The sequence below is a fragment of the Eucyclogobius newberryi genome, unplaced genomic scaffold, assembly GCF_026437365.1.
Source record: "Eucyclogobius newberryi isolate DKJ021-1_F unplaced genomic scaffold, fEucNew1.0.hap1 SCAF_6, whole genome shotgun sequence".
In the NCBI taxonomy this organism is placed as follows: domain Eukaryota; kingdom Metazoa; phylum Chordata; class Actinopteri; order Gobiiformes; family Gobiidae; genus Eucyclogobius; species Eucyclogobius newberryi.
Window position 1 is genome coordinate 7,510,655 of NW_027316278.1, and position 26,891 is coordinate 7,537,545.

General features: G+C 43.9%; 1 protein-coding gene across 1 annotated transcript in view; it reads left to right on the top strand.

The window, feature by feature from the left end:
- Positions 1-26,891, top strand: part of ntrk2a (neurotrophic tyrosine kinase, receptor, type 2a) — a 185,350-nt gene that overhangs the window by 104,074 nt on the left and 54,385 nt on the right. The window contains exons 14-15 of the mRNA XM_072433062.1: positions 13,541-13,729; positions 25,669-25,799. Of these exons, the coding sequence (XP_072289163.1) occupies positions 13,541-13,729; positions 25,669-25,799 (320 nt within the window). The remainder of the gene's footprint in view (positions 1-13,540; positions 13,730-25,668; positions 25,800-26,891) is intronic.

Below are 26,891 nucleotides of genomic sequence, written 5' to 3' on the forward strand. Positions count from 1 at the left end.
ATTATGATTTGAAATGCATTTATGTGAAGCACTTCAAAGTATTTTGTGTAGATTCTGCAGTATAAGGATACTTCTCTAACACTACCTCACATACCTTCATGTGGCGTGTTGAGTGACGTTTAAAGTGCTTTCCAGGCTCGCTCAGAGTCTCGCAGCAACACAACGTGGGAAAGTGTCACTCGTACACGTTCCAGCCGCATCAGAGCTTATATATTTGAACCTGTCGCCTCCTTTTCTGCGTCTCCTCTTTCCCTCGTGATCGCGCCTCAGCCTCCGTCGCGTCTCTCTCCTCGCTCGCGTCCGTCTCCCGTCCTTCTGTCTTTCCTCGGCTCTTCCTGCGATCGATGGATGACTTCCTGTGTGCATCTGGGCGACACACAGTTTAGAGTCGACGGGGCTCGTGTTACTAGAGCACTCCCCCCCTCTCGCCCTCCTCGCCCCCCTTTGTTTGTGCGGCGCCGCGAAAGTGTGTGACGCGAGGGGACGGACACACGGACCCCCACGTCTCGGAGGTCAGCAGCAGCAGCAGCAGCAGTGACTTTTGCCTCCGGTCAGAGCGAGGTCGTGACTTTCACCGCTTGGATAAACGCGACAATTGTTGCGATACAAGGCAAAGAAAGAGTGTTTAGGGCAGTGGTTCTTAACCCTTTTGGAGGTACTGAACCCCACCAGTTTCATAAGCGCATTCACCGAACCCTTCTTAATTGGTAAAATAAAATATGATATTTTAAAGCTGGTGACAAGTCTTATCCCAAAAGGGGTTTTGATACAGGTTGGACTCTGGGCGATTTCCCTGGTCCTTTTGGCCCTTTTAGGTGCAGGTTGGTACCAAGCCTGAGTCGGATCTGTGTCTTGACCTCCGCCAAACCCCTGAGATTGACTCACCGAACCCCTTGGGGTCGATCGAACCCAGGTTAAGAACCACTGGGTTAGGGTGTCCACAGTGCAGTCAAATGTCCTGTAAGATGCAGTATTCAGTCTTTTGGACACACTATGGTCCAGGCACAGGCACCACCTCTTCTTCTTCTTTTTCTTCTTCTAGTTCTTCTGGTTCTTCTTCTTCTTCTAGTTCTGGTTCTTCTAGTTCTTCTTGTTCTTCTAGTTCTTCTTCTGGTTCTTCTTCTTCTTCTAGTTCTTCTTCTAGTTCTTCTTCTTTTCTTCTTCTAGTTCTTCTAGTTCTTCTAGTTCTTCTTATGGTTCTTCTAGTTCTTCTAGTTCTTCTTGTTATTCTAGTTCTTCTTGTTGTTGTTCTTCTAGTTCTTCTTCTAGTTCTTCTTCTAGTTCTTCTTCTGGTTCTTCTAAGTCTTCTTCTTCTAGTTCACCTTCTTCTTCTAGTTCTTCTTCTTCTTGTTCTTCTTGTTCTTGTTTTTCTAGTTCTTCTTCTGTTCTTCTAGTTCTTCTTCTGTTCTTCTAGTTCTTCTTTTCATTGTCCTTCTAGTTCTTCTTGTTCTTGTTCTTCTAGTGCTTCTTCTTCTTCTTTCTGTGTTTTATGGCGGTTGGTATCCAAGTGTTACACCTACTGTAGTTGTACGTTTTAGACTTTATTTACACTTTATTCTTTGGCCGTGGCTGCAGAGCCGCGGCGCGGTCAAAGGGCCCTGCAGTTTCAGGAGCCGCGGCAGTGCCATATAGCCTCATGGCTAACCCTAACGTAACCCTAACCCTAACTCTGACCCCAACCCTAACCTTAACCCTAACCTTAACCTTAACCCTAACCTTAACTCTAACCCTGACCCCTAACCTTAACCCTAACCCTAACCTTAACTCTAACCCTAACCTTAACCCTAACCCTAACCTTAACGCTGACCCTGACCCTAACCTTAACCCTAACCCCTTAACCCTAACCTTAACCCTAACCCTAACCCTAACCTTAACGCTGACCCTGACCCTAACCTTAACCCTAACCCTTAACACTAACCTTAACCCTAACCCTAACCTTAACGCTGACCCTGACCCTAACCTTAACCCTAACCCCTTAACCCTAACCCTGACCCTAACTCTGACCCTAACCTTAACCCTAACCCTAACCCTAACCCTAACCCTAACCTCTAAACGGCGCTAAAACGCGGTCAAATAGCGCAGCAGTTTCAGGAGCTCCCTTATTCTTTAGACTTTATTATAGCTGGACTCTGTCAACAACAGAAGACAACTTTGTGGAAAAGCAGGGCATCACTTCATGACATCATCAGGTGGAATAGAATGTTGGTCTGACTATGCAATTTTTAAAAAAATAAAATAAAAACGACAGCTTAGTGCTAATTTTATCAACTCAAATATGACAGTGCTGCAGGATGACGACTAAAGTAAAACTATACATTTTCATAGACTAAAACGATGACTGAAAGTAGATATTTTTGTCGACTAAAAGTGCTGATGATTTTGCAGGATAATAAATGCTAAACATGAATGAAAAGGACGAGTTTGGACTTTATTTTCCCAGAGCCAATATCCGACTTTATAAAACTGTCCAATAACACATTCAATTAATCATATTCAATACACATTTCTGGTTGAACTATTAGAGATTTAGTGGATTAAATTAGCATAGACATTTACTGGACTAAAACTAGACAAAACCAAAACATAATTATTTGACTAAATCTTGACTGAACACTAAAACAAAGTTAAAGTGTCTTTGAGTATCAAATCACGGACCATTGAGAGACAGAAGAGGTTAGGACGTCTTCTTGATTCTTCTATCCTCCAAAGGTTCATGACCTTTAACCTTCACCACTGATGATACCCCTAATCTCTCGCCGCTTTCATCTGTTAGCCTCCTGCATTTGTTAGCCTTTAGCGTCTCGTTGACAGGTCCTGGCGTCCGTAAAGCCACATTGGTTTGGTCTTGGCTGAGCAGCGGTGAGATCTGCAGCCACGCTTCATGTTTCCGGTGACCTTCAAACCAAACTCAGGACTAAAACAGGTCTGAATCAGGAGTAAACCAAGACTAAACCAGACCAGGGCCAACTCGAGGACACAGGGCCGTGCAGAAGTGACCAGCATGTTCGGTTACTGTAGCATATGTGTCAGTATGCTGATATAGAAAGGGATTTTAAACCACCTGACCGGATGTTGCATTCACGGGTGTAGGGATTCGTAGTTTTTTACTGTTCGAGTAATATTACGTGGGTTACATTAGGGTGGGGTTGTTGTTTTCTATGACAAAGGCCGTAAATTAAATCTAGAATAATGACTTGATCAAGCACAAACCAAGAATCTGCACTTCCTCTTCCTCTGTTTGTGGAGTTGTTTAGAAGTGACACAGAGGAAGAAGAATTCAATGGATTTAGTGATTTGGGGTAAAACTGATGCTTTGGTAAACTTGTTAGCATGTTCTTTATGCTATAGTTATCTGAATAACTGTTCATATGTTACGTGACACATATTCATGTGCAATTACTGTCGTGATCAAATGCAATGGTATTTATGTATTTATTTATTTGTCTATGGGAGTTTTTATTTATTTATAGGAGATCTTCTACTGAAAGTGTTTTTCAGACTTCCTATAAGTGATCTGTTCTTCTGTATCTACCTGCGTTACACCAATGAAATTTCCCCATGTGGGACAATATAGGAATATCTTATCTTATCTTAACATACCAGACACTTACCACAGTTCTGTCTGTGCCTCATGTAGCTGAAGGTGTTAGCGTTAGCATACGTCATGTAGCTGAAGGTGTTAGCGTTAGCATACGTAATGTAGCTGAAGGTGTTAGCGTTAGCATACGTCATGTAGCTGAAGGTGTTAGCGTTAGCATACGTCATGTAGCTGAAGGTGTTAACGTTAGCATACGTCATGTAGCTGAAGGTGTTAGCGTTAGCATACGTCATGTAGCTGAAGGTGTTAGCGTTAGCATACGTCATGTAGCTGAAGGTGTTAGCGTTAGCATACGTCATGTAGCTGAAGGTGTTAACGTTAGCATACGTCATGTAGCTGAAGGTGTTAGCGTTAGCATACGTCATGTAGCTGAAGGTGTTAGCGTTAGCATACGTCATGTAGCTGAAGGTGTTAGCGTTAGCATACGTCATGTAGCTGAAGGTGTTAGCGTTAGCATACGTCATGTAGCTGAAGGTGTTAGCGTTAGCATACGTCATGTAGCTGAAGGTGTTAACGTTAGCATACGTCATGTAGCTGAAGGTGTTAGCGTTAGCATACGTCATGTAGCTGAAGGTGTTAGCGTTAGCATACGTCATGTAGCTGAAGGTGTTAGCGTTAGCATACGTCATGTAGCTGAAGGTGTTAGCGTTAGCATACGTCATGTAGCTGAAGGTGTTAGCGTTAGCATACGTCATGTAGCTGAAGGTGTTAGCGTTAGCATACGTCATGTAGCTGAAGGTGTTAACGTTAGCATACGTCATGTAGCTGAAGGTGTTAGCGTTAGCATACGTCATGTAGCTGAAGGTGTTAACGTTAGCATACGTCATGTAGCTGAAGGTGTTAGCGTTAGCATACGTCATGTAGCTGAAGGTGTTAGCGTTAGCATACGTCATGTAGCTGAAGGTGTTAGCGTTAGCATACGTCATGTAGCTGAAGGTGTTAACGTTAGCATACGTCATGTAGCTGAAGGTGTTAGCGTTAGCATACGTCATGTAGCTGAAGGTGTTAGCGTTAGCATACGTACACCTATTCACCATGTTCTCTCATCTGTTATTATTTTAAACTGCATTTACAGATGAAATGTCTGTTCTTGGTCTTGGATTTTATCAAATACATTTCACCAAAAAATGCGACGTATACTCCAGTGCGACTTATATATGTATTTTTCTTCTCTATTGTGTACTTTTTTTCTGGTGCGACTTATACTCCGGAACAAAATATTGTCTGGAAAATACAGTAAATACAATATATTGACAAAAATAACTACATCAAGACTAAAAAACTAAAATAGGAAAAATATTGAGCAAAAAAATCAACAAAATCAGATTTATGCTTATTATTTAATGCTGGTTTATTCCAGGTTTAGTCCATGCAAAGCTTCAATTTTGTCTGAACGTGTGCAGAGTTAGTTCCTTTTCCGCCTCTCCGCAGATCTGACCTGTCACTTGACCTATTGCTGTCACTTGCTTCTCAGACAACTAACTAACTAAGAAAAAATAAACTAACCAACCAATTAACCAATAAACCAACCAACCAACTAAACAATAAAATAACCAGCCAGCTAACCACATGTTGTCCTCAAACGACATGTTGAGCATAAGGCACCAGAAAGGTTCCATAGTGTATTTTTATATGAAGATGGATAAATATATATCTCTATAATAGACCTTGTCACTCATTAAAAACAACATAAAAAGCAGAGAATATCTTGATCTTCAAATATTAAAAGGACAACAATAAAACAACATCTAAGCGTGCAGTGAGGCCCAGTAAAGAAGACACAACATAAACAGAATCAGATGTATGTTCCTGTCATTCTATAAAAACGCCTCCTCAGACACAAGTTCGCGGCGGCTGCTACGTCTGGGGAAAATAACCGTAACACAAAACATAAGCGAAAGCACAAAATCTGAGGTTAGTGCAACAATATGAATCGTCCACAAATGTGTCCGGAATCATCTGGGACACGTCATCACCGAAGACGTGTTATCGTTGTCCGTGCCGCTTGGAAAAGGTTGTACACGTGTTTTTCTGTTTGTCTGATGGTAAAGCTGAGGCCGCGTTCACATTCCCCTCTTTTGATGCTGATTTGCTGCTGTTCTGGCCAAGGTTTAGTTTCCATAGTGAGTCAAAAGTGTTGTCGATGTATTTGACCGTCTTTTATTCAAATACAATTTATAAAAACGTCCATCAATCACATCATGCATTGAGGAGTTTTAATACTGTGACCTTGGAATAGCAAATAAAGAGGAGGGAGGTGTATCAAGAGATTGGAACATTTTACACTTGTTGTTTTAGAGAAATGCTAAATTTGAGTTTGTTTGTTTTGGATACACGCCTTCTAAGCAACATTTTTTAAAGATATTTACCTTTAAAACTCTTCCAGTGTCAACAGAACGCTTTCCAGAGGCTTTACATAACAATATTTTCCCAGCCTCACACTAAACTTAAAATAAAGTCAGAGAACTCAGTTAAAAACTTTTTCGAGTAAAACTGCTTTTCTGTGATTGATAGAGCGAAACACGTTGTTCGCTTTTGGACTCAAGACAAGAGTAAAGTGTGAATTTACAATGGGAGAGTTAGCGTTAGCTTCCAAACATAACAAACTATGAAAACCAGAGCTGTTCATTGACCACACGCGAGTTACACCAAACCCTCCAGAGATAACATTTAGTTTGGTGTAGATCGTTGGCGTTTGCAACAAGCGCCAAAATTAGCATGAGAAGCTAACGACCATATTTCTTAAATCCTATCTTAGTTATTCCACAACTAAACAAATCAAGCGAGCAACAAAAGTTTATGCTCTATTTGCAAAAGGGAAAAATTCCTGTTTGGCGTAGATCATTGGCGTTCGCAATTAGCGCCAAAATTAGCATGAAAGCAAAAAAAAAAATCAAGCGAGCAACAAAAGTTTATGCTCTGTTTTCAGTTTGCTGCTTCATCAAAACGACTTGGCTAGAGTGTCTACATTAGTAACTCCTCCCGCGGCGTTATCCTCCTGCATTAACACGTTTATTGACACAAACCACAATGGTACAACATACAGTACGATTACACGGCCCGACCTCGGCAGTTATCTCCCCGCCGCGGGTCGCTTTAATGGACCTTTACCTCATTAAACATGTGGCGCACGCGGCTATCGACCCTCGCCCCGTACCAGCTTTACACGGCAGCCTCGGGTCTATTAACACCGAGGGGTCGTGACCTGGCACTTACACCTTCCCCCTACCTCCTACGACCTCCCCCCGCCTCCATCGCCGTCCGCACCCGCGTTTTGCAAGAGCGCCTCCCGGTGGACTGGCCAAACCCCCCAATCGCCGTCCGCATGTGGAATGATTAAACCCGGGTCATTTTTAGATATCATTTTTGATAAGAAATGATGGAATCTTGCAGCGGTGGAAGAAGTACTCACCTTTGTTACCTAAAGTGCATGTGACAGGGTCTTGTGGTTTTCAAATTTTGACTTTGTGGTAGATATTTATTGTAATTTTACATCGGTCAAGGGGACGTTTTTGGAGTTGAAGTTCAAAATGACAGGAAGTAGAACCTTTGGTCATGCTTTATGTGCTCGATCCAAACTGTGTCGTGCGGTATGAACGACGGGCGAGTTCAAAAAGTATCAAAGCTCAAAAGTTTCCCCTTTTCCTGTTTCTGGAGGGATTCAATTCAGGTTTTCGTACACTAAAAACAGAGTACCGCCCCTTTAATTCCAAGTCACTATGTGATTTCCACTGACAAAACACAAAAAAGCTGACGGTCGTTTGTTAAAGCCGCTCACATGACCACAACACGGAAGCTCTCCAAACTGCCGCCTTAAACATACGACGCACACAAACACAGAGAAACACACACTAACACAGAGAAACACACACAAACACAGAGAAACACACACAAACACAGAGAAACACACACAAACACACACAAACACAGAGAAACGCACACAAAAACACAGACAAACACACACAAAAACACACAAACACACACAAACACACACACACAGACAAACACACACAAACACACACAAACACAGAGAAACACAGACAAAAACACAGACAAACACACACAAAAACACACAAACACACACAAACACACACAAACACAGACAAAAACACACAAACACAGACAAACACACACAAACACAGACAAACACAGACAAAAACACAGACAAACACACACAAAAACACACAAACACACACAAAAACACACAAACACACACAAACACAGACAAACACAGACAAAAACACAGACAAACACACACAAAAACACACAAACACACACAAAAACACACAAACACACACAAACACAGACAAACACAGACAAAAACACAGACAAACACACACAAAAACACACAAACACACACAAACACAGAAAAAAAACACACAAACACACACAAACAGACAAACACACACAAAAACACACAAACACACACAAACACAGACAAACACAGACAAACACAGACAAACACAGACAAAATCACATAAGATAAGATAAGATATTCCTTTATTGTCCCACATGGGGAAATTTCATTGGTGCAACGCAGGTAGATACAGAGGTAGATACAGAAGAACAGATCACTTATAGGAAGTCTGAAAAACACTTTCAGTAGAAGATCTCCTATAAATAAATAAAAACTCCCATAGACAAATAAATAAATAAATACCATTGCATGTGATCACGACAGTAATTGCACATGAATATGTGTCACGACAGCACATAGATTGCACATGAATTTCACAGTAATTGCACATATGACAGAATTGCACATCAGTATTAGGTTATACAAACACACACACACACACACACACACAAACACAGAGAAACCGCAGTGGACTGGCTCCTCGCGGGCCCCTTGCTCCTCGCGGGCCCTTACTCCTCGCGGGCCCCTTGCTCCTCGCGGGCTGCTTGCTCCTCGCGGGCCCTTACTCCTCGCGGGCCCCTTGCTCCTCGCGGGCCCTTACTCCTCGCGGGCCCCTTGCTCCTCGCGGGCCGCTTGCTCCTCGCGGGCCCCTTGCTCCTCGCGGGCCCCTTGCTCCTCGCGGGCCCCTTGCTCCTCGCGGGCCCCTTGCTCCTCGCGGGCCCCTGCTCCTCGCGGCTCCTCCTGTGGCTTGTAACGGGATTTCTAACGATCTGACCTTCGACCTCGTTGCGCTAATGTCTGCGGCTCCTCCCCCGCCACAACACACCGGCTCCGGGTCATTGACTAGGGTCATTGACTGGCCTGTACCTTTGACCTCTCTGCTCCTCCTCCAAACTCATTAACGTGAGCGCTGCTAATTGGCTACATTCCCCTGCTGTAATGTAACTTTAATAAAACACTTCTTTAAACAGTGTAACCTTTTACCATAGAACTTTCTATAGCATGTTTGCGTGTTCTCCCCGTGCCGGCGTAGGTTTCCTGTCAGGTGCTCCGGTTTCCCTGACCACATGTACAATAGGCTCCTCCCCTCAGTGGGACGACAGGTCAATTCAGTCAAACTAAACGTACATTGGCCACATGAATCCTACACGTGCAAAGGCTTTTCGGTGACCGCTCTCCAACGCCGCGGGCTCTAAGGGACGTCGTGGTGGAGAACGCGGTTACCTTGGTCCACACGCTGACCTTTGAACCCCGTCTGAGAGTGGAGCGGCTTTTGGAGCGGCTTCGGGAGCGGCTTTGGAAAGGAACAATGTGGAGTTGTATCGTAAAAACAGCACGTCAGGAGTGTGTGTACAGTGGAGGAGAGCATGCTGGGAAATCAAACAGGAGCGAGAGAGGAAGGAGAGAGAGAGGGGGAAACAGAGAGAGAGAGGGAGAGAGAAAGGAGCGAGAGAGGGGGAAAGAGAGGGAGAGAGAGAGGGAAAGGAGCGAGAGAGGGGGAAAGAGAGGGAGAGAGAGAGGGAAAGGAGCGAGAGAGGGGGAAAGAGAGGGAGAGAGCGAGGGAAAGGAGCGAGAGAGGGGGAAAGAGAGGGAGAGAGGGAAAGGAGCGAGAGAGGGGGAAAGAGAGGGAGAGAGAGAGGGAAAGGAGCGAGAGAGGGGGAAAGAGAGAGAGGGAGAGAGGGAAAGGAGCGAGAGAGGGGGAAAGAGAGGGAGAGAGCGAGGGAAAGGAGCGAGAGAGGGGGAAAGAGAGGGAGAGAGGGAAAGGAGCGAGAGAGGGGGAAAGAGAGAGGGAGAGAGAGGGAAAGGAGCGAGAGAGGGGGAAAGAGAGAGGGAAGGAGAGAGAGAGGGAAAGGAGCGAGAGAGGGGGGAAGAGAGAGAGAGGGAGAGAGAGGGAAAGGAGCGAGAGAAAGGGAAAGAGAGAGAGGGAGAGAGAGAGGGAAAGGAGAGAGAGAGGGGGAAAGAGAGAGGGAGAGAGAGGGAAAGGAGCGAGAGAGGGGGAAAGAGAGAGGGAGAGAGAGGGAAAGGAGCGAGAGAGGGGGAAAGAGAGAGGGAGAGAGAGGGAAAGGAGCGAGAGAGGGGGAAAGAGAGAGAGAGGGAGAGAGAGGGAAAGGAGCGAGAGAGGGGGAAAGAGAGAGAGAGGGAGAGAGAGGGAAAGGAGCGAGAGAAAGGGAAAGAGAGAGAGGGAGAGAGAGAGAGGGAAAGGAGCGAGAGAGGGGGAAAGAGAGAGGTAAAGAGAGAGGGAGAGAAAGGAGGGAGAGGGTGGGAGCAGGAGCAGAGAGAGGAAGGAGGAGACAGAATAAAGATAGAGGGAAGAGAGAGAACGAGAAGGGATGAGAGGGAAGTAAAGAGAACGAGAGGAAAGGAGAGAAGGAGGGTGGAAGGTAAAGAGAGAGGAAGGAGGAGAGACAGAATAAAGCTGGAGGGAGGAGAGAGAGAGGGAAGTAAAGAGAACGAGAGAATCTATCTTTAATATGTTTCCAGTATGAGTCCAGTTCAGTGTTTTCTTAAAGCTTTTGTGGCTTTATTAGACAGCTGAGCGCAGAGTGGGGAGGAGAGAGAAGGGAGGGACATGCAGGAAATTGTCGGGGTCCGGATTTCGACTCCCGACACATGGATTCTGGCACATGTGCAGCCGCTTTAACCACTCCACCCCCGAGCAGTGCAGTGTTTTCAGTATCAGTGAAGCCTCTTGTGGTGTGAGCTGCAGATATGACTGTACGGATGCGAAATGAACGACTTTAGTGTTTTTACATTTATTTTTTTATTTACATTTGATACACAGTGGAAACCTGCACAGACACGGGGAGAACATGCAAACTCCACACAGAAAGGCGTTCAACCACGTTCTGACATTGTTCCCTAATCAAACACACGTCCGGAGCAGCGTTTAGCTTCGTTCGCACCAGTTTGAGGAATCCTGGTTTGAAACTCCTCTGACAGTCTCTGCAGCTCTGTCATCCTGACGTTTCTTCAATAACTGACGTCGCTCTGAGCGGCTCCTCGGCTGTTTTAAAGTCCATAAACCATCGGCAGACGTGTTCTGTGCGTTTCCATCTACCGGCTGCGAGGAGATGGTGTTGGAAATAAGCAGAGAGCATTTTCGTTTTCAATTCTACAACACGAGATACATTTAATAAAGCCGAATATACAAACGGGCGAGGGTTTCTCAGGAGAGTTATCTCATCCGGAAATACTTATTTAACTCTCACAGGGACAAAGACGTTTAATAACTTTGTTCCCCTTTAATTGAACAAATTGACGTTGCGGTTACACGACGGCTGTGTGTTTGTGTGTTTGTTTGTTTGTTTGTTTGTGTCCTCCTGCGCTGCCGTAGCAACAGTGAAGGGAAGAATACTTTGATTTGAACTGACTTTATTACAGAATACTGAATACCTGCAGTCAGATGTACAGTATTTTGTAGCGTATATTCCGTGACTTGGTGTAATCAGAGTATTGTATTCTGAGTACTTTTCTCACTAAGTTTGAAGCCTAATGTTTCTGCTGCTGCCGTGGAGACAGGAAGAGAAGGAGGATGATGTCATAGTTCAAAGGGTAGAAAGGAGGACGGGAGTGACGTAAAGTTCTCCCTAAACTTTGTCTGCCATCTTTGCTCAATAGGGGCTTTTTTTTTGTTTCACTGCTGTTTTCCTCAAATACTTTTATGTTCTGTCTCATTAAATACAGTCCGGAATAAATAACACTTTTTTCCTTCAACTAACAAGCCGTTTTGCACTTATTTCCCAGCCACCGTGACTCTCTCTGCAGACGCCGTTAAAAGCAGAACTTCCTCACTCCTTGTTGTTGTCGTGCGCTCCTGAATTCTAATGCCCGCCGCCTCAAAGGCCCCTCGTGTGTCTGGACACGGCGAGGCGGGCAGAGACCCCCAGGTACCAACTAGCGGCGCTCAGATCGGACCCCGAGTGCACGGCGTCCGGACAACAAAGAGACGCCACACAGTATATGCAAATGAAGGAATCTGAGCTTAGAAGACGCAGATGTTTGTTTCTTCGTGGGTTGTTCCGTGTACATTGAAGTATTACCGAATGGGACGTTGAGAAAACTGCATTATACTGAGATTAAAGGATATTCTGTGCACGGTTGAGTACATCTGTGTTGTCGTGCAGTCGAGGCTTTCTGCGGTTCTTCAAAAGATCTTGACACTGGGTCATGAGCATACTCAAGGGCTAAAAATGCAAAAAAAAGAGACATTTTTCAAAGGTAAATATGAAAATCCAAGAAACAGTTCCACAGTTTTGAACAGCGAGTGAGTGGACCAGTTTGTTATGAAGACTTTTAAGAGCTTTAAACCACGTAATAGTGTTTTTCCCGTCTCATTTATCCATTTGAAGTTGAATTTATGTCACGCGGGAGACGTCAAAAGAACAATCCGAAATGCAAAACCCGCTGAAAATACTATTTTTAATGAAACAAAATGATCCAGGGATGAAACGCACAGACAAAGGAACTTACAGGTGAAACACAGGGTTTAAATGCACAAGGACACACGTCAGGGCGATCGGGAGACAGGAAGTGACACTGAAAAACATGTCAAAATAAAGCACCAAGGACACGAACGGGGTGAAAACCAAAAGGACACAGAAAGCAAAGAACCAACACAGGATCCACGACAATTTAGAGTGATTCATGTGTGTTTGTAATCTTTATTCTCCTGGATTCAAGACGCCATCGCGCTGAAAATACCTGTTTTCTGTCTGCCTGGTATTCACAGATACACGCTCATTTACTTTGTGCTCCGTTTTTTATTATTACACGGTGATACATGGGGGATTCAGCTGCATTTTGGGACAAATTAAAAGAAAATACAGTACTCTCTTGTGATCTTTGCCCCGCACAGTCGGGCCATGAGCGTTTGGTTGTGATTGAAGTCATTTTAGCTCAGTAATGTAGTTTACAATGAACAAAATGTAGTAATAGTAATATAGTACTGTAGTATATGATCACCAAATGCCAGGAAGAACTGCCCTGTCTCGCTCTCGGGTGTATTCTCATTGAGCCTTATGCGTTGAGCTTTTACAAAGACTTTTGGGACATTTGTTCTTGATTGAAAATGTTCTTCAAATCCAGTAAGCAGCACTTTTAACGCACAGAAATGGCGCAATTTTAGAATATTATTACACTCATAATCCCTGACTTCCTCGTTCTCTCTCGCGCGCGGTACAAGTCCGGACGGATGGACCGATATTTCCAATTTGTAGCTGGATGTCGGCGAAGTGAAGGTTAAAAAAGAAGCATTTGTCTGTCTGCCATGTCTTGAATTTGGTGCAGAGGTCTTTAACTGTCCCCCTTTCAAAATAAATTATGCAAATGGAGGGTCTTCACTACGGTGACCTTCACGTCTGTACATATTATTAGTCTGTCGGAAATGTGAAATTTACTGCAGACTATGTTATTTCCCGGTGAATTAGTGAGAGTATGATTGGCTGTTTTATACATGTTTTTGGTCCAGTGTTTGTTGCAGTGCTTGATAAATGACACAGCAGTTTGTCTTCTTCACGTAAACCCACCTTTAAACCCACCTTTAAACCCCCCGTGTCTAACTCTCGCGTCCCGCTGTCGTGTTCCAGGGCCTTCCTCGGTGATCAGTAACGACGACGACTCGGCCTCACCGCTCCACCATGTGTCCAACGGCAGTAACACGCCCTCCTCCTCCGAGATGGGCCCCGACGCCGTCATCATCGGAATGACGAAGATCCCGGTGATCGAGAACCCGCAGTACTTCAGGAGCACCAACAGCCTGCTCAAGACCGACACATGTGAGTGACACGCCAACGCACACGTGGCACGGTACATGGTACACGATACACGGTACACGGCACACGGTACACAGTACACGGTACACGGCACACGGTACACAACACACGGTACACGGCACACGGTACACAGTACACGGTACACAGTACACGGTACACGGTACACAGTACACGGTACACGGCACACGGTACACAACACACGGTACACGGCATACGGTACACAACACACGGTACACGGCACACAGTACACGGTACACAGTACACGGTACACGGCACACGGTACACAACACACGGTACACGGCACACGGTACACAACACACGGTACACAGTAAATGGTACACGGCACACGGTACACAGTACACGGTACACAACACGTGGAACACGGAACACGGTACACGGATCGGGGGCGGAACAACACTGTCAAGTCCTCTGATTGATTATTGAACTTCAACAATTCTTAACGATTCCTACTCCGTCTTTTGCATAATCTAATTCATTTCACCAGATAATTATGACTAAAACTACAATATAAAGCATTTGAAATCATGAAAAACAGACTTCTCTGTCTGAGGGTCTCTCTCGTCTCTTTCTCCCTCCACAATCGGCTGTTACGGTTATTAAAAATAGTACCGGTTCTCAAGAAGATTTGGTTCCCCCTAACTATCCAGTCTTAGATCTGTAAACATCTGTAAATAATCCTACATGTATCTGACCGCGTCGCCAGTCTTTTCAATGGTTCGTTTGGGTACTTCACCTTTAACTTAACAAATGGCAAGACCCGTTTCCCGTCAAAGACCCCTTTCCCGATAGCCCTTACTCTACTCTACATGTACCCGACTCGGCCCCACTCGGCCCCATTTGGCCCCACTCGGCCCCACTCGGCCCCGAGAGCATTTCCATTGCGAGTGGTGCTCCGCGGTGCTATGCAGAACTGTGAAATGTGAAAATGGTACAATCGTTTGCGACTCAAAATGGGATCCGCTCGACACGCACCAAAACACCGTGACAACAGCCACTCACGGTGACATTTTCGAGATTAAGGCGCCCAATTTGCAGCAGCAGCAGCCAAAAACTGTCAGGAGCAGAGGGGATTGCGGAGACACACAGAAGAAGAAAACACCGGGAATACCAAAAAGGACAAGCCAAAGTTAAACATCGGTCTCGTTCATATCCTTATGTCCCTGGCGACCCTAAACTCACTTCCTGTGCAGTTCATCGACATCGTTCCGTGCTACAATTTCATCGCATATCAACCATTTTGAGTGACATATAAACTAGAAGACGACGCTCTGACAGTTTGGCACACACGTCAAAGCGAGTCAAATTTCTCCGGTCAGGAAACGGCTGACGCTACGTGCGCTAGCTTTGTTAGCGAAACCTTTATTTTGAAAGGTGTGCTATCTTTTTTTACTGCAGGATTGTTTAGTCATTGCTCAATGGGGATGTGATCGTAAGTCTAATATCTTTAGATTCTCCACAGAAATTGAGAAATTGTTAAATTGCTCTAAAAGGCAAACGCCAAGGTCATATTGCTTTGCCTGGAATGTACGGCATCAAATGAACCTTGCATGGATTTCGGTGCGGGTGCTTTTATTGCCCGACAAATACATTTAAAAGCGTGCATTCTACTGTGAGCGGGCTTTGCCTTCAGCTCAATCGTTTGACGTACAGCTTGAAGAAGACGGGGCGAGCCAGAGGAGTCCGTCTCGTCGTTTGTTTGTCGTCGGTATCATTGTGCTACGGTGGAGATATTACGCTTTACACGGCGCAAGAGAAACGAAAACGGAAGGGCAGAGCGGGCAGAGGCAGACGGAGCCGTATCGATCGGCTCCATCAGCGTGACATTATCATTATTGGCACGTCATAAAGCCTCGTCCAGCCCTGGCCTTGTGCAGTGAATTATGGAAGTCCATCAGCGTTTGAGCGCGTGCGTGTGGGCGCGCACGCTTTCCCATCAGCCCCCACGTGCGTCGCGCTCTGGAAAACACACGCGCCGGCCTCCTCAGCTATAACCCAAACACTCAGGGGGGTTTTAACGGGCCAAAGACGAGGAGCAACGCGGTCGATGTCGGTCAATATGAGCGACGAATATATTACTCATTACAACCGTGGCTCATGCCCGGGCCGTATCTGACCCATTATCTGACCCATTATCGGGCCTTTCATGTGGGCACAATGGGGCTGATGAAGGAGGGATGATGGTTGTTTTGGTCACGAAAAGGAGGTGTGGGCGGTGAATACGGGTTAAAGGACAATATTCGTATCGTTAGTGACCTTTAAACTGGCTCTTGTGCCTTTACTTTGACATGTTCCATCAGTCAGGCGTTTCTTCACCAGGGTTTGGTGTTAGCGCTCCATTTACTGGCAGCAGGGCAGGACTCTCGCAGCAAGAAGGTCGCCGGTTCGACTCTCGGGCACATGTTTCTCCCTGTTTCTCGTGTGTGTCCTCCGAGTACTCCCTCAAACACCCAAAACATACACAGAAGGTAATATCAAGCAGCTACGAGCCCACTGCTCCTGAGGACATGCCCCAGCGGCACTGAAGGAAGGCAATCTCCAGACTGATTCATGAGTACAAGTCAGTTCTGAGTGAAGTACAGATCAAATATATAGCGATATTCAGACAATGTATGGCAAGCTATTGAACTGTAAAATGGAACCACAAAAGAACAAAAAGAACACATTGTAGCATTATGTGAAAGACGACAATGCAAGTGTGGAGGAGAACGAGGAAGAGGAAGAAGAGATGAAGGGCGAAGGAGTGGGGAGGTGGAGAAGAAAAGGATGTGAACGGGGGGGCAGTCGAGAAAGGAGAAAGAAGAGGGGGGAGGGAGAGAGGAGGAGGGACGAACAGACTGAGCAGAGAAGGAAAGGAAATACTGTATTTTTCGGACCATAAGTCACACATTTTTTCATAGTTTTGGTCGGAGTGCAACTTATACTCCAGAGCGACTTATGTGTGATATCATTAGTTATTTTCCCACTGGCAACCACAAGAGGGCGCTCTAGGCTCTAAGCGAAGAAGAATCTGCACTTCCTCTTCCTCTGGAGTTTGTGGAGTTGTTTAGAAGTGACACAGAGGAAGAAGAATTCAGTGGATTTAGTGATTTGTGGTAAAACTGATGCTTTGGTAAACTTGTTAGCATGTTCTTTATGCTATAGTTATCTGAATAACTGTTCATATGTTAGGTTAACATACCAGACACTTACCACAGTTCTGTCTGTGCCTCATGTAGCTGAAGGTGTTAGCGTTAGCATACGTCATGTAGCTGAAGGTGTTAGCGTTAGCATACGTTCACCTATTCACCATGTTCTCTCATCTGTTATTATTTTAAACAGTATTTCAAGATGAAATGTCTGTTCTTGGTCTTGGATTTTATCAAATAAATTTCCCCAAAAAATTCAACTTATACTCCAGTGAGACTTATATATGTTTTTTTCTTCTCTATTATGCATTTTTTGGCTGGTACGACTTATACTCCGATGCGATTTAGAGTCCGGAAAATACTGTAGTTGTATTCAGCATTTTTTTATTACTATTTTTTATCATACAAAGCCACATGGTTGTGTTTTTCGAAGGTAGGATATTGCAAAAGTTATGGCCAATTAAGATTATCGAAATGAAACCGAATGTGGGAGCAATACATAGATGCGAATCAAAACAGACTGAGAAATATATACAATTTATTAAGTAGAAGATGGTATAGAAGTGCACTATAAGAGGAAATCAGGTCAAACGGATTCAAATTCACACAGAAGTGATCCATGGCGGCGTCCGTCGTGACTTCCTCCCGTCCGAGGCGACCGGACGGCGTCACTCCTGCCATTGTGATACTTTAACTGAGCTCTCACCACGACTGGCTCCCCCTGCAGGATCGACTCTGCCTCTACGTCCTCCTGCACCACCAAAAACAAGCCCAGAACCTCCCCAAAAACCCACGGAACCCAAAGGCCCTAGGCTTTTCCAAGTACTTACACACCAGGTCATGCCGCAGTCTCTCCACGCCTCCGTCCCGCCTCCGTCCCACCCCCAAATCAAAAGACGTTATTGTATAAAATAGATTAATCACGTCCACTCATTCCGCAATAGTTCACGTGTCTACCTCTGCCTCCGGGACAAATTCTCCTTCAATAAACCCGGTCTCGTTGCCTTTTCAAATTGCCACTTCTCAAGCCGCGCACGCAGTTTTTATTTCCCGCCGTCCGAGTCGCGAAGGATTTCCGACGGGGCAGGAAAAAGACACGAGCGCGAGGCAGATGGCGAGCTGACAATTTAATGACCTGCGCGGATATCCAATTGCTCAGCCGCGTAGAATCTGCTGATGAGAATGCAACTGTACGACTGACGATTTACGTTTTAACGACCTCATCGATAAAGTCAAGACGAGCGTCCGGCTCCAGTTTGAGCTGGGGTTTTTCTGTTAAGCGTTGCAATTTCGGCCATGAAATGAATAGTGTGAGAGTTTGTGCTACTGCTAACAAATAATAAATAATAGTAATCTGGATTCTGTTCACAATGCACACTTTAAACACGTCCAAGAGCTTTAAAGGGCCTCTGACAGGGTTTTACAATTCCCTAATTTTGACTTTATGTTGTGTATTTATACCTGTCATACATATAAATGATAGTTTTACACCAATTGAGCAGGTATTTGTGAGAAAACCTTGACAAATCTGTAGAAAATGACAGGAAGTGACATCACACTCATTCCAGATTTTGACTCTCTAAACAATAATTCAACAAAATAAAGTCGCTCTCATATATTTTTATTTGTCAAATAAACAACATTGTGACATTAGATAATTTTTTTCCCAGTGTTTGCTGGGTAATTTCCTAGTGCGATGTCATGATTCACAAACAGGAAGTGAAAGTATACACCGAAAAAAATGTGCTATTCTGTGATAACGTTTTTATATTTTTTTAGCAAAATTTTAAATATATTTATCGTCGCTGCATTTTAGTTCAACGAGTCGTACGACCTGTAGGGGGCGCTTTAACATTATTGAGAGGAACTGAAATCCGAACTGCTGAAGCAACACCAGAAAAAAAAAAATTGTCGTGAATTATTGATACATTTTGATTTGATTTGATTCTATTTCATTTGTATTCATGCTTTCACTTCTTGAACACAAACAATACAGACCGTTTAACACCAAAAAAAGACCCCAAAAGCCCCTCGAAAGTCTGATTTATGCCCCTCACAAGATTGACTGTGACGCTCTCCACTATTTGCCACAAGTGAAATTTTGTTTCTGATTCGATTGCCGCGAACCTTGTTACCCGAGCTCCAAATATCAATGTTGGCCGGATGAAGGAGCGATGGACCGAGCTGCGGCGGGATACGGCGAGAGAGGGGAGAAACGAGCGAGCGGAGGTGGATAATGAGCGCGGATGGCGAGATGCTAAACGGCCCGGAATGAAGGAGTGCGATAAGCGCGGCGACTAATCAAGACAAACACGACAGAGTGAAGTTTGGGGCCGGCGGGATTACGATTTCTGAAGCTCTTAATTGGGTGAAGGGACCGAGGTGGACACGGCGTTTGAGTGAAGCTGCAGGAGGATTTCAGGCCGGCGCAAACTCATTACTCATCTGAATTTACACTACAATTGAGCTGTAATGGTTTAATCCCTGCTGTGTCAGAAGAGGCTGGTGTTAGGTTAGCATACAGTATAAACCGCAAGGCAAGGCAGGTTTATTTGTGGAGCACAATTCGTACGCAAGGCAATTCAAAGTGCTTCACACGACAAGAAAAAGTTGCATAAAATCACAAAGACATGACAGAAATCACAAAACCTCCATTTCTATTCATTCAATTTAACAGTTTTGCTGACGTGAATCATACGTTTTGTCCTTGCTTAGTGTATTGGCCCACACTGACAGACACTCCAGACACTCTTTCCCATATGTATTTGACATTGCCAGCATGACATGTGTCTCCGGGACGGGCACATCGCTTTTAGTTTGATTCTTTTCTCACGTTTGACCGTCCCTAGACGTCAACGCGCTATCTGCCTCTGCACACGTCTGCCGTCTTAACACTAATGCGTTTTTATTAGTCTCCAAACATCGCAAGCTACGATAAACCAGGGCTGTTTTGGCGACTGAAAACCACTTGACCACACGTGGGTAACGCCAGAGCCTCGCTAGTGTAGACGTGTTTTGCTTAGTGAAACAGCGATCCGTGCCAAAATTAGCATACAAGCAAAAAGACTTTTCTTACAGCTAACGTAATGCTAGACAATTTGCGGCAATAATAACACCCAACTACAGTTTGACAAGGGTTCTTTTGTGTTTGTTTGACCGAGCGCCACAAACCCATTAAGCCTTCTGCGCTTTAGAGGACTGTTTAGGGTGATCTGCGCCTACACAAGTTCGGCAATTGATTATTTTGGGGTGGCGCTTTTCATGTCTTTGGGGTTCAGTGCGCGACACCAACGCGGATTTTGCGCAACCGTTATTCATGTATCAACCTCGCTACAATGAGTATAGCGGGCTCTTTACCTCCAGTGAGTGAATATACCGCTCCTGTGGCCTTTATAAGCAGGGTTTGATTTATTCTGTGTGTGACTTGGTTCTCCCCTTGGTATTCTCGTGTACTTTTTTCCCATTAAACAGCCCGTTCCATCACGCTCTCCTACGCTTGTAACAAATCTTTCCTGGAATCTGCAAATGCGCGGTGTGGATGCGCTTCACGCGAGACAAATAATCCTCGCAAACTGTCCTACTTGTCTTAAAATTGCGGACGATTTTAAAAATCCTCTGGTCTTTAAGGGAACTGTAGAAAATGGAGCTGGAAGTTAGATATTGACTCGTACTTAGCTTGAATGTTCCTTGGAATATTATCGAGCATCTATTCAACATTTGCTTCATTTTCATAGCTTTTTTCAATGTCGACGAAAAGAGCATCTTTACATGAATTGCCATTGGATCAAAGTTTAGATGGGATTGTACGTGCGTGTGATTTATAATACATACTGAGGCAGGATATGCTGTTTAAAACGTGCACTTTAGACAGAATCTGAGTCAAAAAACAACAACAAAAATGCACCCCTAAAACGGTCCGGCTCCACTTTGTTGCCCGTTAAGCTAACATAGCGGAGTGTCGGCGTTCCCATTAGCTTACAAAGCATCTCATTCTTCCCTCCCTCTTCTCCGGCTTAAGTGAGAGCTCTTCTTCCTCCTCGGAGCTGTTTGCGTTTCTGGCTCATTAAGGAGAAGTGGTGCGTCCGTTCTTGTGGCTGAGTGCGTGCGCTATTGGGCCGCGCAGGAGCACGTTGCCGGGGGTAATTGGCCGGTTCGGCGCCGGATACCGGGCTCTGTGTGGCGGGACTGCTCTGGGAATCGCGAGCGCGGCGACGTTTGTGACTTGAAAACACGACAGATCGACAGCGTTCGGCTCTGATCGAGTTTCTAAAATGGTACATATCAATGAAATGGATTGTGTAAGAATCGATTTTTTTGAGGTGAATTGAAAGATATTGCCATTTTTTCCACATGGTAAAAAAACTTCTTATGAAATACATATTAGGCTCTTAAAATTGGAGAGTTGCTGAGATAATGGAAGGTCGGTTGTGTAGTCAGACTTTTGGATACTGGCTATTCAATTTCTAACACTGAATTTTGAACCCGGAATTTTTTTTTGCTGATTTTTTTCCAAATTCAAAGAGTGAAATTCGCAAGGAAATTTTCACTCACTTTGATAATTTGCCTCATCAGATTCAGATTTTTTAATCCGGAAAAATCCTGTTTGTTTGATTGATTTCATTCAAAATTTTTGTGTTGTTCTCAGTTGAAAATGTTTTTATTCACTCATAAAATATTAAATGCATAGAATTTAAAACCATCAAATCTGACGGTCTAAATTTAAAATCTAAAATTCACAATAAAACATTTCTCAGCAGATATTCAAGAAGTCTTGAGCTGCAAAATTCACTGTAAATTCTACACTGTGTATTTAAACATTTGAAATCAAGAAAAATTAAGAAGAAAAATAATAATAATAATTTCAGGGTTCAAACATTTTAAATCAGAAATTTGCAAGTAAAAAAAATATGATTTTTTTCATAGCAAATTTTGACTTGATTTTTATTTTGAAAAAGTTAATTTTTTTACATTTAATTATTTATTATTTGTTATTAATTGAATTGAATAGAGAAAAGGGAATATAAAATGTACATTTCAAATTTCAATGAAATAAATGTAGTAATACAAACAATTAAAAAAAAAATTAATTTAGTTAGAGTTGGACATTTTCCATAATTTTAAATTCTAAATCTGATGAAAGCAATTATCTTCTAGGGCATCTGCCAAATCACTGTCTCAAATATAAAACATGATCAGGGTTACATTTCAGACCTTTGTTAATAGTTTGCTTTCAAATTAGAATGAAAAACAACTAAATAAAAGACAATCCAGTTAGTTGTAGTACAAGTTAAAAGAAGAGTAATAGTAGCATGTATCGATGTCATTTGTATGCTTTCTTTTCGGTACAGTTGCAAAATCAGTCGGAAACGCACTCACGCAGGCACAGAGTCGTGTAAGTACCGCTCATCATTGATTCTGAAGGAGATTTCAGAGGACAGTACGTTTGTGTCCTCTGGTCTGTGCGAGAGGAGCTGAGGAGCTGATCGATAACGAGCTGGAGTGGAGCGAGAGAGACGCTTTAATGTGATATCGAGAGAGGACAGCTTCTTCAGATGCAGCTCTTAATCACATCACACGTGCATCACATCTACAGCTGCCCAAAGCCCCCACATGTGAGAAAGCCCCCACATGTGAGGAGACATGTCTCCCAGAAGCCCCCACATGTGAGGAGACATGTCACACAGAAGCCCCCACATGTGAGAAAGCCCCCACATGTGAGGAGACATGTCTCCCAGAAGCCCCCACATGTGAGGAGACATGTCACACAGAAGCCCCCACATGTGAGAAAGCCCCCACATGTGAGGAGACATGTCACACAGAAGCCCCCACATGTGAGGAGACATGTCTCACAGAAGCCCCCACATGTGAGGAGACATGTCACACAGAAGCCCCCACATGTGAGGAGACATGTCTCACAGAAGCCCCCACATGTGAGAAAGCCCCCACATGTGAGGAGACATGTCTCACAAAAGCCCCCACATGTGAGGAGACATGTCACACAGAAGCCCCCACATGTGAGGAGACATGTCACACAGAAGCCCCCCACATGTGAGAAAGCCCCCACATGTGAGGAGACATGTCACACACAAGCCCCCACATGTGAGGAGACATGTCACACACAAGCCCCCACATGTGAGGAGACATGTCTCCCAGAAGCCCCCACATGTGAGGAGACATGTCTCCCAGAAGCCCCCACATGTGCCAGTTAAATGTCGTGCTGCAGAGTTTTGAACTAATTGTAAGTGTGACAGGTTAGCTTGTTAGCGTGTTAGCGTGTTAGCTTGTTAGCTTGTTAGCGTGTTAGCTTGTTAGCGTGTTAGCTCGGCGGACACCAGTGTACAGTGCATTACAGAAGTCAAGACGTGTAGAGTTAAAAGCACGTATCACTGCTCCAGGTCGCTAAAAGATTAAACCATTTGAGTCTCGATTAAAGCCAGAGGTGATAAAAACTAGATTTAACCACAGTTTATCTGCTTGTCCAGCTTAAAACGTCCATCAATGATGACGCCGAGGTTGGAGGTGTTGGGCTTAAAAAACGTTTTATAGCAACCCAAGCCTTGACGTTAGCCAAACTCTTCAGGAGGGTTGCCAGGGAACTATATACATTTTTCTTTAGTGGCAGATAGACTTTGGAATCATCCACATAAAAGGGATTTCATATCCCATGTTTTCTAAAATCTGACCGAGACGCAGGAGGTACAACGAAGAAAGAATAAGTCCGGCGCCCTCTTGGTCTCCTGCTCCTCAATGTTAATTCATTGAACTAAAGTGATTTAATTAAATGAATTAACATTATCTAAAGAGACAGGCTTTATTGAATCGTCATAAATTTGCAGCGTGTTTGTACCAATCAATGTAATGAGCTCTGCTGGGACAGTCCCTGTGGTCAATGTGTGTCATAGTCACGAGGCATTTTGTGAAGAAAAATTAAAAAAAAACGTTGAAAATTACAGGAAGTAGAGTTCTAGAACACAATCCCTCTATTTCATGTCATCAATAAGTGACTTTCCATTCAAAATAAAGAGACAATTCACGTGATTAAATAAAATTTTTAGACAGATTAAACAATTATTGAACAAAACAAAGGTTATCAGATCATTGCATTCGTCAAATCAACTATTGAGCAATTAAAACGGATTTTGTCCCTTGTTTACACTGTTTTTCGTTGGCTCACAAAATCACCAACATGTCGTAACCGAGCTGGGACAAAATAGGCAAAATGTTTTCGTGAAATGTGAAGAATAATCCGTCTGATGCACTCCAAATGATTGTTTCACCCGTGAGAGACACAACCCCGACTGTTTGGACTGGAACGCTGCCCATTCAAATAACCGCCATTCTATTACGTTATGAGGCTGTAATAGTATTTTGTTTGCGACGCACGTCCTTGTGTGACCGCAGGGGAACTGAACCGGCGACTCTGCCGTGAGCGCCCGCCCGCCCGCCCCGGCTCGCACGCACAGCACACAGAGCCCGATAGTAGGGCCACTACGCTGGGGCTAATCGCTCCACAATAAGCCTCTATTCTGTCTCTATGGTGACGCGCCAAAATCTCGAAAAATCTGCCGGCGCGAAGTCTGCGGTCGCCTAGCAACAGGGAGGCAGGTTTGCCGAGAGTCTGGGCGGAGAGCGGCGGAGCGCGGACGCAGATATGTGTCTACACTGATTCACTACGATTAAACATGCAGTTATTGTAACAAAGGGTTAGCGCTGGGGATTAACGAGCGTGACTCAGCGCCGCGCCGCTCAACATGCTAATACATTCTCCTGATTGGAATTAAAATGAGGAATAAAATAGATGAATGTAATGGCTTTATTGGCAGAAGTGGTCTTTTCATATTGTCATTAGGTCAATGTTTTCCTTCATATTCCACCGCTTCAGCTGCTGTTAATGAAACAAGGGAAGAGGATGAAAGGTGCATTGTTTTCCCCCTTGTTATTCTATATTGTTATTTATTATTATTACTATTATTATCATCATCATCATCAGTAGTAGTCGTATTTTTTAGTAGTTTAGTCATTTTAATTTGTTTCTGCTTCTACTATTGACACCATAAATTAAATCCTTTATTCTCTTTCCTTTACACTATTATGTCCCCATCACTATTTGTTGTGATCAGGTTTATTATTTTCGAGTGTTATTTACACGTTTACACTAAATACATTTATTTTTTTAACATTTTTTACGAAATTCTCATGTTTATTTCAGTGTGTCCCCAAACCAGTTTTAATTTATTTGTAACTATTTACACAAGAAAAGATTAAAAATACAATAATCAAGAGAACACGAGCAGTCAAAGGATGGTTTTTCAGTTCAGTTCAGCTTGTTTAAGTAGTGTACCGTATTTTCTGGACTATAAGTTGCACCTTTTTTCATAGTTTTGGCCGGGGTGCGACTTATACTTATATTTATACTTATATACTTATACTTCAGAGTGACTTATATGTGATATTGTTTGTTATTCTCACACTTGCAACCGCATTTCATACTCCAGTGCGACTTATATATGTTTTTTTCTTCTCTATTATGCATTTTTTGGCTGGTGCGACTTATACTCCAGAAAATACGGTATTTATGCTCAAAATGAACCTGCATTATTTACGTTCTGATAGAATATTACAACCAGGACACATTCTGAAAGTAAAATCTAGTTACTTGAACAAGGTTTTTACGCATCAGGGGAGAGAGGGTGACGCAGAGTTTACTCACTTACATTCTGAAGAGAACACATGAATAAAACGATACATAAATACAAATCTAAATCGTGTGTCACATTCTTCACATTTGTTTTCCAGTCGTCCAGCACATAAAGCGACACAACATCGTTCTGAAGAGAGAGCTCGGCGAGGGCGCGTTCGGGAAGGTGTTCCTCGCCGAGTGCTACAACCTGTCGCCCGACCAGGACAAGATACTGGTCGCTGTCAAGGTGAGGACACATTCACTTCCCTCTCAGTCTCTAAAGTCTCTAAAGTCGTTTGCCATGGTAACGCTTTGTTTGGGAGCGCTGGCGGTGGCGAAGAGGAGGAGCTGGAAAGGCTGAGGATGCTGATCGTTCTGCTGCTGTCGTCAACACGGGGCAGAGAGTTATGGAAGGAGAGAGAGAGCGTTTAAATGAACTGCTTAGGACGTGATTGGTTGAGAGGCAAAAGGCAGCAGGCTCTGATAGGCTGACGAGACGTACGAACAAGGAAATGCAGTGAACTGAGGATGATAACGTTCAAGCAAATCTGAATTATGGGTTATTAATGTTGGGTTTTGGGTTAATCCTGTGTAATCTACCTTCTGTTTACAATATTATACTAAAACCGGGAGAGATCAAGCGAAACAAAGGTCAATCCGGCACAACACCAGAATGGAATAACCCAAGATAAGTAATTAAATAAGTAAGAACAATTCCAAACTGGGCCATCGGGTAAACAAGAGTCAAAGATCTGACTTCTTATATGAACGTTTCTGTCTCACGAATATTGTTCAGTGGTTCGTGCTGCGCCGTATCGCCAAAGCAAGTGTGTGGTTGTGGATTTTGTTCACTGACTCTGCAATAAACTTTCCGAGTCTGTTTAGTTTCAGGCTGTAACTTCTCCTTTAGGGCAGGATTAATCTGGCTCAGGGCATTGTACGTTTTCCATCTGTTCACCACAGATCCAGAGCGTCTTGAGTCCACTTCTTCATCGCGACTTTGGGCGACTTTTTCTACATTTTTAACCCTTTTTTCAGGTCCGTGAAATGAGCACGTTGCCTTTGTGATTGACCATTTAAAACGGAAGTGTTTAAATGAGGAAAATCCTCAAAATGTCACCTGTAACTGGAAGGTGAAACCCATGATTATCCTCCAAATGAAAATGCGCCTGTGCGATATGATTGACGGGTGCGTTATTGCCTCCTCTGCAGTATCGCACGTTGAGATTTGATACCTTGAATACCTTTTGAACTCCCGGACACATCGGAGCAGAGAATCTTCTTGAAATAGACACCGGCTTTGCTCTTCAGAAATCACATCCTGCTCTATATATATATA